This window comes from Micropterus salmoides, unplaced genomic scaffold (genome assembly GCF_014851395.1).
Source record: "Micropterus salmoides isolate LMB-PRFRI ecotype aquatic unplaced genomic scaffold, ASM1485139v1 Ms_hic_scaffold_16, whole genome shotgun sequence".
Classification (NCBI taxonomy): domain Eukaryota; kingdom Metazoa; phylum Chordata; class Actinopteri; order Centrarchiformes; family Centrarchidae; genus Micropterus; species Micropterus salmoides.
Window position 1 is genome coordinate 5,856,262 of NW_024040707.1, and position 13,565 is coordinate 5,869,826.

The 13,565-nt window shown below is 40.5% G+C and overlaps 1 protein-coding gene across 1 annotated transcript; it reads left to right on the plus strand.

Annotated features, from left to right (window-relative positions):
* The first annotated feature begins 333 nt into the window (after window positions 1–333).
* Window positions 334–7,772, plus strand: sox18 (SRY-box transcription factor 18). The gene is made up of 2 exons (XM_038723214.1): window positions 334–1,172; window positions 2,893–7,772. The coding sequence occupies exons 1-2, from the start codon at window positions 770–772 to the stop codon at window positions 4,296–4,298; spliced, it is 1,809 nt and encodes a 602-aa protein (XP_038579142.1). The 5' UTR covers window positions 334–769; the 3' UTR covers window positions 4,299–7,772.
* The last annotated feature ends 5,793 nt before the right edge of the window (window positions 7,773–13,565 follow it).

The window sequence follows — 13,565 nt, forward strand, 5'->3', positions numbered from 1 at the left end:
GTGTGAGAAGCTCCATTCTCAGTTGGACAGAAACAATGGAACCACTCTGATTACATCTCCCTGTACAGGCGGACAGGGTGTGTGTGTGTGTGTGTGTGTGTGTGTGTGTAGGACTTCAGGGGGGAGGAAAGGGTGGCGGTTGGTGGAGGAGGAAAGAGGGGGAGGCAACGTTTTGACCTGCCCCCTCCCTCCTTTGCTCTGTCTCCCACACACAATCATCCCTTCCTTTCGAGCCAGCCTGGCGTCTCATTGGTTAAATTCTCAGCTATATATTTATGTGATTGGTCAGGGCGGAGTATATATACTCAGCATGGGTCGGTTAACTCTGGCCACAAGTTTCAAAACTTTCAAACTGGGCAGACAGACAGAGAGACAGTGAGTCGGACGGCCTAAGTGAAGGAGGGGAATCAAGCTTTGGACAAACCGCTGCACCGCACACTCCAAACAAGAACTGTTGTCTTTTGAGAAAAAAAGGAGTGAAGAAAAGAAAGAGGCAGAGTCATTGTGGATCACTTTCAGGGGGAATATCCTGCACCACAACTTGTTTGTTTTCTCTTTCTTTCTCGTCTTCCCCCTCCTCTCAGATCTCGATGCTTTGCTTTGGGATTTGTGCTCCAAATCCATCAAATTCCTCTCTTGATATTTCCCTTTGTCATCTGAACCACTTTGATTTACACATTTCTTCCAGAACTTTGCAACCCATCAAACTGAGACAGACGTTTGCAGAATTTAACTTGGACTAAAAGTTGAATCCACAGCCGGTTCTGGAATGAATTTAACTGAGCCCAGCTTGTCTAGAGAGACTCTTCTGCATGCCAGCCGGGTGTCTCTCGGGGGCCCCTGGGCGTCCAGGACCCCGAGCCCTGCTTCTGATTCTGAAATGGGTTTTGAGCAGAACCTCTCCGGCGACTGCAGTTCTGATGGCCTTGGAACCGGGAACATGAGGAGAACAGAACCAAGGATTTCCCTCACACCCAGTTTAGGGGGACAGGGTCCAGACCTCACCCAGGCAGGAGGTGTGTCGGCAGGCACGGCCGATGGGAAGGCCGTGGGGGGTGAGCAGAGAATCCGCAGGCCCATGAATGCCTTCATGGTCTGGGCTAAAGATGAAAGGAAGCGACTGGCCGTGCAGAATCCTGACCTGCACAATGCTGTTCTCAGCAAGATGCTCGGTAAGACAAGGAATAAAAAACTTAAACAGGGCAAAAAAACTCTTCAGTAAATACCTTTCAGTGATGAAATCCAAGCAGGGTTGGCAACTTTTTAAAAGTTTAATAGTAGGAAAAAATCTCTCGACCTAGGTCAATTCAAATTTTTTTGCATCATTTAAACTTTGTCGAAGTGTGAAATCTACCACATCAGGACCCAGTTTCCCAGTTCATATATATATATATATACTGGGTTGCTACTCTGTCTAAACTGACATCTGTAATAATTTATGTTTGACTGAAGAACAACTCTGCAGTTTCACATGATTTAGCTGATGTTCTTATGTAAGATTCCAACAATTATCTTGCAGTGAGATTAATATAATATTTCATGTGTAGATCTCCACATTGAAGTGTTGACATTAAAGTAATCTCCTGAGCATCAAATTGTCACTTGAAAGGTGTGAAAAGTTTGTAGTTTCCACAACAAATGTCCACAGAAACTTCTCAAATCACTCCTGCAGCATAAATAACTTCTCTGCTGGTCATCATGCGCTCATTATGTACCAAACTCCATAGTGTAATACTACAATTCTTCAAAAAAGCAGAACAAAGTAAGAAGATTACTTTAGTGAGTTACACGGTCTTTCTAATATTACCCTGCTTCAAATACATATAATGTCTAATGTCCACACTTCAATTTACAAAGTATGCTGAGTTCTTTCACTGCCTGAGATTTTCAGAGACACTCTGAGATTCAAGTTTCTGGAAAGAAGCGTGTTTCTCAGATCTCTAGTCTGCTGGTGTCTACAATCATAAGACAAACTGTGATGTGAGCACATAATGCAGTGTATAAATACATCAGACCGGTGGCTGCAATTCATGGCAGTTTATGTATCTGATCAGCTTTTAGACCAGATGACATTAAGAACACACACAAACTAAAGGTATGTGGGGGCATAGTATAGACTCAATTATCAACAGTCTTTATTTCAACACAATAAAGAACACATGTAGAAACACATTTCCTTACTGTTCTTGTTGTAGCAGCTACTTGAGCGGATGAAGGGTGAGAACTTTTGTGGTTTCACTGTAAATGCTGCTGTCGTTGTGTGTGTTTTTGTTTGTTTTTCCCCATCACTGCTGTTTAATTTAATTAGACCTAACACACATTGCAGGGAGATCACCAAGATCTTCTGGAACCACAGTAGAGCCTTGAACGTGTACACTGACATTACAAATACATATAGGATTCAATTTGGCGCACAATAGCCAAGAACACAAAATATTGATTGGCTGATTTTGATAATCATTTCCTTCTTTAAGTCATTTCTTAGCAAACATGTTGGTATTTCACAGGTTCAAGATATTCAAACATGATTTTTTTTGATTGTCTGCTATAATAGTAAACTGAATACCTTTGGGTTTTGGACAGTTTGTTGGACATAACAAGCAGTTTGAATATGTCCGTTTGTTTGTTTGTTGTTTGTGATGACATTTTTTCACAATTGTATGATATTTTATAAGCCAAACAATTAACTTAAAATCAAGAAATAATCTTTAGATTAATTGTCATTTGCAGCCCTAGAATCTACAGTCTGAAGAAGATGTTGTTGACTTTGATTTAGATAATGATTATCAGTGATAATAATAGTGATCCTTTTTTTGAGTACCTTCTTTCTTTGCTAAGATGATGAAAATAATGTATGTAATTTTGTAATTTTGTCTTCTTCATATCTTTCAGGTCAGTCTTGGAAGTCCCTGAGTGCTACAGACAAGCGGCCGTTTGTGGAGGAAGCGGAACGTCTCCGTGTCCAGCACCTCCAGGATCACCCGCACTACAAGTACAGGCCTCGCCGCAAAAAGACCACCAAAAAACTCAAGCGGGTTGAACCAGGGCTTCTGCTGCACAGCCTAGCCCAGGGCGGGGCACCAGGACTTGGATTAGGTCCTGGTGTCAGCCCCTTGGGTGCAGACAGTATTTCTGGAGGTTCAACTTATGGACATCCAGGTGCCCACCCTCCGCATCAACATCACTCCCACCACCTGCTGCCTTCTCTTGGGCACTTCAGAGACCTCCAGGCCCCAGGACACCCAGAGATGGAGAGCTACGGCCTGCCCACTCCAGAGATGTCCCCTCTGGATATTCTGGAAGATGGGGCAGGGGAATCAGTGTTTTTCCCCCAACATATGCAAGAGGAGGCAGGGATGGGAGGTTGGAGTGGGTACCACCACCACCTTCACCATCACAACCAGCATTACAGCCATAATTACAACAACCACCACAATTCCATACATGGTGCAGCAACATATGTTCAGAGTTCAGGAATGAGTGCCGGTGCAAGTTTAGGCACCAGTATGAATTCCAGTTTGAGTCCTGGCAGAAGTTCCAGAGTTGATTCTAGAATGAGTGCTGTTGAGTCAAATATGAGCTCAAGCATGAGCTCTGTTACTTCAGTTTTGGCGAGTTCAGTCAACTCTCGGTTAAATGCTAATCATCCCTCAGGTCACCACATCTCCTTGAGGAGTCCTCTAAAGTGCCCACCACCTCTATCCGACTCCTCCTCCCCTGTTTCCTACACTCAGCCCGCCATCAATCTCCCAGAGCAGATGAAATCCCACCAAACGCCACATCAAGCCAGTGCTCCTGTTAGCTACTTCAGCCAAATGTATGGGAGCAGCACCCCGAATGCTGCATATTACATGCCCTCTCACCTGGGGCAACTTTCACCTCCTCCTGAAACTTCCCCTTCTTCCTGCTCATCCTCCATCCCCCCGTCAACCTTCCCTCCCTCTTTGCACTTAGACCCTCAGAATCCAGAGTCCTCCAGCCATTTGGGGTCTTCCTCTGATGAGTTTTGGACCGAAGTGGACAGGCATGAATTTGACCAGTATGTTAATGTCAGAAGGAATCGAGAGGAGGCCTACGGACATGGTGGGGGCTGTGGGGGGGTATCCAAAGTAGTGAGTGGACGCAGTAGCAGTAGTGTAGGTAGTAGCATGAATAGCAGTGTTAGCAGTATTATTAACAGGGATGTCAGTAGCATTTTGAATGGTGCTGGTGGGTGTGATGAAGCGAGCAGCCCTCTTATATCTGCGCTTTCTGATGCCAGCAGTGCTGTCTATTACAGTGCCTGTATCACTGGATAAATTATCTCTTATATGTACCTCCTTGCATATAGCACAGTTAGGTTTGGTTCATTTGAAGCACTGTTACATGAGTGAGGAAGTATGTCTGAAAGATTAGTTTTGGCTCATACTTTTAGTCTAGTCGTTGTCATCTCTTACTTAAATCTCATAGATAGAACTCTAAATTTAAAAATTAAATAAATTCAAAAAATTAAGTGAGTGCTGTCATCCTACAAATGTGTGCAGAAGACTGAGCTGGGTAGAGCCAAATCCCACAGTTTTAACTGGAAAAAAAAAACTTGCAAAGATGAAAATAAAATTTTAAAAATAAATAAAGTGCTAACTACTTATTTTTAGATTACTTAGTGCATTCCTAAACATGATATTAAACAGTTTGCTGGCTAGCTAACCAGCTTTCATTCATAGTTTTTTGATTGATTTGTAAGAAATGCATGGATTACTAGCTCTAGACACCTGGAGGCAGAAGCTCAAGCAGCTAGTCTTGTCCTTTCTTGAGCAACTGCAAAATTAGCCACTGTCAGTTATAGCAGATGACATTAGCTAATGGGGTTAGCTATCTTAAGGAGAAAATCAAGATATTATCTGTTGTTCCAAATGAATAATACTGGGGGGGGGCATGATGACATTGTGCTGCTCAGAGGTTGTAATATTTTGAATTTTGGCACCAGTGCCTAGTCCTACCTGAAAAAAGAAATAGGCCATAGTGAAGATAAACAGAAGGCAGCTGGACAGCACCTTAGAATAGATTTTAGTTTGTCACTTACTTATCAAGGATGCTCGGTCTCTTTTTTAGCATGTGTTATACTAATAAAACGTGAATCTTTATCAGTAGCTGGATACATGTATGACCTGGAACTTGTTCTGGTGGCTACATAACCTGAAGGATTCAGGGATGTGCAGCAAGTGCTTGTCTTTGTTGAAGTACCTTTGAACAAAGAACTAAGCTCCTAGTTGTTCCACCAGTTTTGATTCTCTACACTCTAACCCCACAGTACATGCTACAGGAAGATAAGATTATGCAAGCACGATTATTTTTTTGATTGCACTGTGTTCTCTGGTCATCAGAAAAATACGTCAAATCTGAATTTCATGATCATCTCATATTATTTTTGACAATTCATCTCAGGACCAGACAAATATTCATCTCACTGAACTTCTTAAAGTTTAGGTTTACTCATGTTTTTCGTTAAATGGAAACATTTGACAATGAAGGTCGGGAGATGGACAAAGAGAAAAAGACTCGATGGAAGAGACTTCAATTCAGCCTCCAGATATCTCTCTGCAGTGTTGTCGGGAAAGCCTTGGCCACAGACCCAGAGCAGACCACTTATGTCTCCCACAAACTATCAGGATGTTTTACAAGCTGGGTCGGGTTCTTTCTGACCATGATACATGCCGTTCCCTCTCAGTCTCAGTCCATGACAGGGCCTCATGTCAAACTCCATGCTAAAATCTGTAAGTTTTAAGTTGTTTTGCTTTTTGGCAAAGACAGATATGTTGATGATTCAAAGATCATACTTTTTAATCAGCAAGCCCCTCTGGTGAAACAAGCACATCACTTGTTTACAACAAAATGTCCTATTTCAAAGTGTAATTTAGTTCTACAAAGAGAAGAAGATTAGGTTCTACATATGCAGTGCCATTAGAACAAGTCTTATGTGGTATATCCTGAAAACAGCATCCCTTTATACGTTTGCGTATTTGCAAATTAATGCAAAGCAACATTTTACTGTACCAGATATTGGTAAGCAGCTTGACCGTTAACTTACAGATTGTTCCATTCTCAATTTCATTAAAACATTTAAGGATAATTGTTCATGTGCTAGGTCTTATATTCATTTTGGAAACCTTGGTTTGATGTAGCCATTTACTGTACATATAGTTGCTATGCCTCTCGGCAGTATGTGAAGGAGAAACTGAGACTATGAAATGTTCTCTTTGCACTGGGTTTAATGTCTTAGCTGTACAGAAAGAACACTACTTATCAAAAGTTAAATGTCCATTATTTTAAATATGTTTTTGTACAGAAAGGGCTGTGTTTATTTTGTTGTTTTAAAGATTGTTTTATAGATTTATTTTCTTAAAGGAATAGTTTGACATTATAGGAAATACGTTTATTCGCTATCTTGCTGAGAGTTATATGAGATTTTCAAAACCGCTATCATGTCTATGTGTATTGTAGGCTTCAGAGTTAGCTACAGAGTTTGCCAAGAAATAGTTACACCAGGTAGCTCCCCATAAGTTTGTGTACTTAATAAATAATGGTGATAAAAGTGAAATTTAGAGGTGATGGATGTCTGATTTGAAACTTTGGACTGCTAAAGGCAAAAGCTGTTTCCCCTGCTCACAGTCTTTGTGCTAAGTCAGGCTAATTGCCTCCCGGCTCCAGCTTCACTTAGCCAACCGAACTGACAGTGATTATGACATTCTCACCTCACTCTGAGCAAGAAAGGAAATGCGTATATCCCAAAAGGTTGAACTAGACCTTTAAAGATGATTTAAATATAAAAGCATTGGAGCAGTGAGTTTCCACTATTTTATGTTCCTCTTAAATGTGTATTATAAACTTGCCTTCGAAAGGAATTCTAAAGGTCTTTAATGGGTTACATATTACACTTTGCTCTACCAGTGACACCACCAAACTTTCCCTCCCACACCACTGTTTTTTACCTAAATGACTGGAAATTAAAATAAGAACTTGTGGTTTTGTTTGTGCTGAGAAAATGAAAAATCAACAGTTGTAGCCACTGTAGAGGTCTCTCTTTATGTGTTTATGTAGCATTTATCCTGTAATATCTATGTAAACAGTGGGAGCAAAAAACAGAAATCTCTCTTCAAGGATCTATCCTGCATCTGTTCTGCATTAGTCCTACAGACAATACTTTTTTTTGTATATGAAACAGTAGAACAAAATTGAGTATTTTGTACAGTGAAACCAGTTATATTTACCACACCGTTCCTTGTGACCTCCATTGGTTGAGAACAGAGCAACAGTAGATTTTTCTTAACAATTCCTCTAGAGGAAGAAGCCACAGAGAAGCAGCAGTTCAAGCAAAGTTACTTCTACATCTGCATTTGACATTCTTTTCTGTTGACACCAAACAGAGTCTTGTTTCCATTTTAATTTACTGTGACACACAAAGAACATCAGAGAGACAGGAATTTTTTTAAAGTCGTGCAATAACTCTGGGGCTTTTGGTAATAATTATCTGCAGGAAAAAAACGAAACACCCAAGATTTTGGGATTAAAACAAAGGACATTTTCTCAGCAGTCATATAACGACAAATTAAAACCAGGATTTTCCCAGAAGTGTCACTGTGATACTTCTAAATCTGTCTGACAGGGATCATTATTATATTTTCTGTAGTACATGGTTTTGTTTGTGTTTATATTTGAAAAATGTGGGTTGGCTGTAAATAGATCTGTTCTGTTTGTTAAAATAATTTTGCAAAATAAACATTTCTAAGGCTGCACTTTGGTTTTGTGATATTCACATCTGAGAGCTGACAAACATAACAGAAACATCTCAAACAACTGTCTGATGAGAACAAATAATTAAATGTAGATTGTGTATTTAGTTTGTTTTGCAATGTATAGATTTGTGACAGATTATTTGAACCTTTGTGGTGTTTATCACCTTGAAGTTCATTCTGTCAGAATGTGATGATTGGAAAATGTTTAGCCAATTCTTTAACTTTGGTTAAGTAAAACCAATCGGATCAAGTTAAGGGTTAGCCAATTAAGTTTCTTAAGATTACAACATAAAACAATTAGGAGATGATTTTTAAAAATGTATCTGGTTGAATAAGAAAAAATGAGCTAAAAAATCAAACAGTTTCAGTGTAATGTGTTATAAGTCAAGAACCGAACATGGCTGATAATATTTCCACTTCACCCTAACTGTCAAACTACTTCCTGTTTATAGTCATGGCTCCTTCCTGTGACCCTTTACTAATGGTGATTCATCCTCAGGCAAGGCATCCAGAATATTTTATTTCAATGTGATTCTACAGCAATAAAAACAAAAATATATTCAAAATGTCACACTGACTGTGTTGACACTGAGCTCTCTCCTCTCCACTGGATAATACGTCAAATTTCACGGAAGTTAGTTTTCCAACACCACATCATGGATGAAGTGTTAAGGGAGAATCTTGAGAGGCACCACAGTTTCCATTAAAATAAACGTTTTGCTACGTTTTGTCAGTGCTGAACTCAGCCAAGATCTATTTGAATTGCTGAACAAATCAAAAATGCGGTTGGCGATTCAGAAGTCTGCAGGGTGGTCAAACTGTTAGAGACAGATGAACTGATTAACTTTGCAACTTTGTATAACAATTTTTAAAAAGTAAAATGCAGTAAAATAAGCAGCTTTTTTAAAGAACAAACAGTAACTGCATTGTATTTTTTCAATGTCCACTGTAAAAGCTGTGGATCTCAGTCATCAAGTCTCCTGGTCTTTTGATGGATATACTGTATAAGGAAGACGAGAAAAAGGGTGGGGTGGGAAAAGGAGGCGAAGAGGAGAAAACGGGGGGAGACAGAGAGACAATCACCTCAGTGTTTGTGTGGTGCCGTAATCCTCTGTGATCTGTTCTGATTCTGTCCTCTCTGGGTTCAGATCAGATGCTAAACGAGTTTGGCTCAGCGGGGCAGTTTCCCCCCGAACAAACCGCTGATGGACTCAAAAGAAAACATTTGGAACAAGGAAAACTGTTCACTCCTTCTCTCTTCCTGGCAGTCTGTTTTCTTCTCTTTTTTGTATCAGTTTTCGGTCTTATTATATTCCCTCTCAGCCCCCCAGTCACAGTAAAATTTCTCTTCTTTTTCTTCTCTTTCCCACATGTTTGATTCCTTGTTTCGTATGTGTTAGCCCTTTTTTCTTTCTCTGTGTCCTTCGATCTCACCTTTTTCCTTTTCTCCACAATTCCCTTTTCTCCACATTTTTCTTCTTTCTTCCATCTTCCTCTCCTCATTGCCTTTTTTTTCACTCTTTCCCCCTCTTTATTCCAACTTTCTCACATTTTGCTGAATGTCACTCAATCTCCTTTATGTCACCCTCATATTTACATCACATTTACCCCCTTTGATCGCTTCATCTCCTTTTAGAAGAAGATGATGTATTTTATTTAACCCCTGGAGATGAACTGGTACCTCTCCAGCTACCAGTCCACGCTCCGCAACTCTGGTCTGAGCTTGATTCGAACCGGTGGCCCTCTGGTTCCCAGCCTAATACTTACGGACTGAACTACTGACGCCCCTTTTCAACCCATTCATGCTCCCTTTTGCCTCCACCTTCTTGTTTCTGGCCACATTTAGCACTATGCACCTTTCTTTCCACATCTTCTTACAACAACCAACCATTTCTTCTAGTCATCTTCTAAATGCTTCAGATCCCCTCTTTGTTTTTATTTCCCCCACATGTTGCTCACTTGCCCCATTTTCTGCTTGTCTTTCATCAGGACACAACTGTTTCACCCAATTTACCCGGTTTCCCCTAATTCCTCTCTTCCCCCATCTTCCTCTTTTTTGTTCCTCTCTCTCTCTTTCTAACCAACTTCCTTTTTTGTTTCACGTCATTCTTTTCTCTTTTTCTCTCTTCTTTCATCTCACCTTTCTACTTTTCTTACAACCATCCTCTTTTAGCCTTTAAACAATCTGTTTCACCCCATTTAACCCCTTTTCACCTCAGTCTCCCACTCAATCGCACACCCCCTCTTTTGTCAGACTTGCAGATCTTTTATTACAGTAACATTTCCATTAGGTTCAATTATGGTGGCTTTTTGTTTATATACATATCTTTACTGTACTATAAAAACCAAACTGGGGATTGTGAGTGATGTGGAGAATGTGTGAGTTTTCCTACACAGGGTCATGTTCTGTACTCAGTGTGTGTGTGTGTGTCAGTGTAAGGGTTTTTAAGAATTTATGTGTGTTGCTGAGGTAACTGACAGGAATGTGAGCCACCAGGAGGAAACTCCTGTGGAAGTTTGGGATGTTCGGAAAGGGTGTGTGTGCCTCCATATGTGTGCGTGTAGTGAGAGAGGAAGAGGTGTATATTTTTATGGGAACACCTCACCCCGCTGCTTGTTACCCTGACTGGAAAAGATAACATAAGCCTGGATTCCCCTGCTCCCAGCTGGAAATGAACACATGTGAGCTTCCAGGGTGTGTACATGGTGTGTGTGTGTGTGTGTGTGTGTGTGTGTGTGTGTGTGTGTGTGTAAAGGTCCCTGTGTAGTTTCTGTTTGCAAACAGACAAGAAATTTCACATGAGTCTCTGTTGGTTTTGTGCTCTGTGGCGACCCAGTAAAACAAAGACAAGTGGTTGCTACCACGTTCCTGTTTGGTTATGAGAACATTAAAAGAAGATGAAGGATTTCTTTCTTTCACAAGTTCTGATCATTACTTTAATGTCCTTAAAACAACAATCTATATAACAATCCAGTGTGTCGACACAACTTTTGTGACGAGAATCTATAAACATTACGTAGGTAAGAGATGGACATTTAGGACAATTAAGGGGTCACTGAAGCAAAGTAGAAAGGAAGAAAGAATGTAATGAGGGAATAAAAAGTCTCAGCTGGTTTTCTGGGAACCTCACAGTAACGACAAGACACATTGGAAGTCACTGAATTCAGCTCTTGTTCAAGTTCAAGAATGTAACACATCTTTAAAATGATCACACCTGAACTTGAGGCGCTGTGTTCTTGACGAAGGCGCCTGTGTTGGGATCTAGTTTTGAAACCTTCATCATTTCAGTTTTGTGCTCAGAACATTAGGCAGTCAATGGACATTAAGTTGTTACCGTGATGTAGAGACAGTGCACAGTTAAAACGTTACGTATGAAAGAGCAATTTGTTACAAATTAATAACTTACTACCCTGAAACGTCTTGCTCCAATTTAGGTTGCGAAGCTGGTTCAGGAACATGCCCAGTTGAACCGAAGCCCTGATTACCAGCTTGTCAAGAGCCGCCCTACTCTGCATCTGATTGCCTAGTGGTCCTTAACTAGGTACTGCACATGTGCAACATGTGAGATGCTTCACTCAGTAGCTACACACATAAATATATGGTGTTTGTTTTTCTTAAACCATGTAAACCTGTGTTATGCCCAGCTCGTGGAAGAACATAACAAAGAGGGAAGGTCCACGCAGAAAACAGTTTAAATGAATCATAAGGTTTTATTAAAGTTACCTTAACTTATAATTAACTCAAAACACAAGTAAACTTGAACTCATCATACTCAAAGCAAACAACCAAAAGAAAAGGAGCTCCTGAAAGGCACCCGCCGTCCAGGAGAGAGGACGCGAGGAGGAACCATCTTGGTTCACCACAGCGTTTTAAGGACTTAAACAAGTGGCTGCAATCGCCAACGAGGTGGGTGTGTCCAACCAAACAGGAAGACAGACCTGAAAAGAAAAGGACAGAGAACAGGCCAACCCCCAGGCCCCAGGCCGTCACACCTGTTCAACCCCTAAATAAAATTAGGAACCTGAAAATGAGCATAATATGACCTCTTTAACTTATACCAACCCAAACCATTATCTTTTTAAACTTCAACTTATTTTAAGTCGTTTTGGTGTCCAAACCTAACCAAACTTGTTACCATGACGACGAAGGTCACCTGTCTTTGTCCTTTCCTGCACGTCTAAAATTCATGAAATGCGGCATATGTAACTCTGTTAAACTGACCCAAGAAAAGCTTAAAATGCAGAGACATGAAATGCGAATGTCCAGCATGCTATTTATACAACACATTCTGACTCTCAACTCGTCACATATGGACCTTTGGTCAAGACTCTCGATTAGACTTTCAAAATAAAATGGTTAATGTTGTTAAATGTTAACCATTAGTTTGGATAGGTTTAGGCACCAAAACTACTTAGTTAGGTTTAGGAAAAGATCATGATTTGGGTTTAAATAACAACGTTACTTACATGATTTCACCTACGTAAGTTGAGTTGTTATTTCACACAGGAACTGAACACCATCCTCCTGGGTAAACGTCCACCACATCCTTACCTGGGCTTTTCTGTTATTTATTTACTACGCCTACTTTTAGCATTCAACACTAAGGCCAAAGGGCCTACCCCAATGCATTAAAAACTGATGCCAAGAGGCCTGACCGTGTGTCCAAGTGACGACTTGGGAGTGACATCGGGTTAATTCATACGCACACCATCATATCATATAGGACCAGGTAGTAGTTTGGCATTAAAAAACTGTGAACACTGCACACAGCACAGGAGGAACTTGGATCAATTTATAGTCCAGTATCTCATTTTCTCCAAGAAAGTTAAAACACCCATGTTAGTATCTCCTTATAGAATGAGTGCATGTTTGGTGATATCTTCATTGTTGTGCTCACAGTTTGAATGCATGGTGAGAGAGACAGAGAGACACAGACATTAAAGATGCATATGGAGATACACTGAGGAACAAAAACTCCAGAGAGAAATACAGGGAGAGGCAGAGAGAATGGAATTTGTACATCCATGTGTTTGAGAGAGAGAGCCTGATTAAGAGAGAGAGACTATGCAGGAGAGTTGGAATGAGAGAGAGTGAGGGATTTTCCCGTCTCTTTCTGTCTCTGTGGTGTTTTATTGGCCACATGTGGTTAGGATGTTAGATCAGTCACCACAACTACACACTGACTCACTAACTGTGTGTGTCTTTGTGTGTCTGCGTGTGTTGTGTGTGTGTGTGTGTGTGTCTGTGGTTGCTCATGTGTGTGTGTGATTTCATAGACTCTGATGTGAGATGACAGCTGGTTTACACTGTAAATGTGTTTGTTTGTGAGTTTGTGCAGTTTGCAACTTCTTTGTGTATACTGTTCTGTAATGGTCTTGCATGAAACTTTGTGTATCTGTTGTGTGTGTGTGTGCCATTATACTGTGAATGCATGCATGTGTGTAAAAAGTGACCAAAACCTACTATTTTATGCCCATGTGCTTTTGAATTTCCACGCGGACTCTAACCGCTGGACATGAAATAATGGCGTGTGTGTGTCTCTTACACACTGTTGCATATTAAGTAGGAATTGATGACAGATACAGTCTAGACTCAACGTCTTGCCTCTGTGTTTCATGTGTTTCATCTTTTAATATTTTCTTTTTCCTCTTTAAATCTATTCACGTTCAGTGATCTAATAAACACATCTGATCATCTGTTATCACCATGATTTAAGTTTTTTAATGAAGGTTCATAATTTGTACATCGACCTTGCTTACTAATTCAGTCCCAAGAAAAGAACATGTAGCTGC

What these genes read in the sequence shown, in the direction of transcription:
- sox18 (XM_038723214.1), top strand. Translation starts at nt 770, where the DNA reads ATGAATTTAACTGAGCCCAGCTTGTCTAGAGAGACTCTTCTGCATGCC. An exon ending in TGTTCTCAGCAAGATGCTCG is followed by an intron (nt 1,173 to 2,892) that starts GTAAGACAAGGA and finishes CATATCTTTCAG; the next exon opens with GTCAGTCTTGGAAGTCCCTG.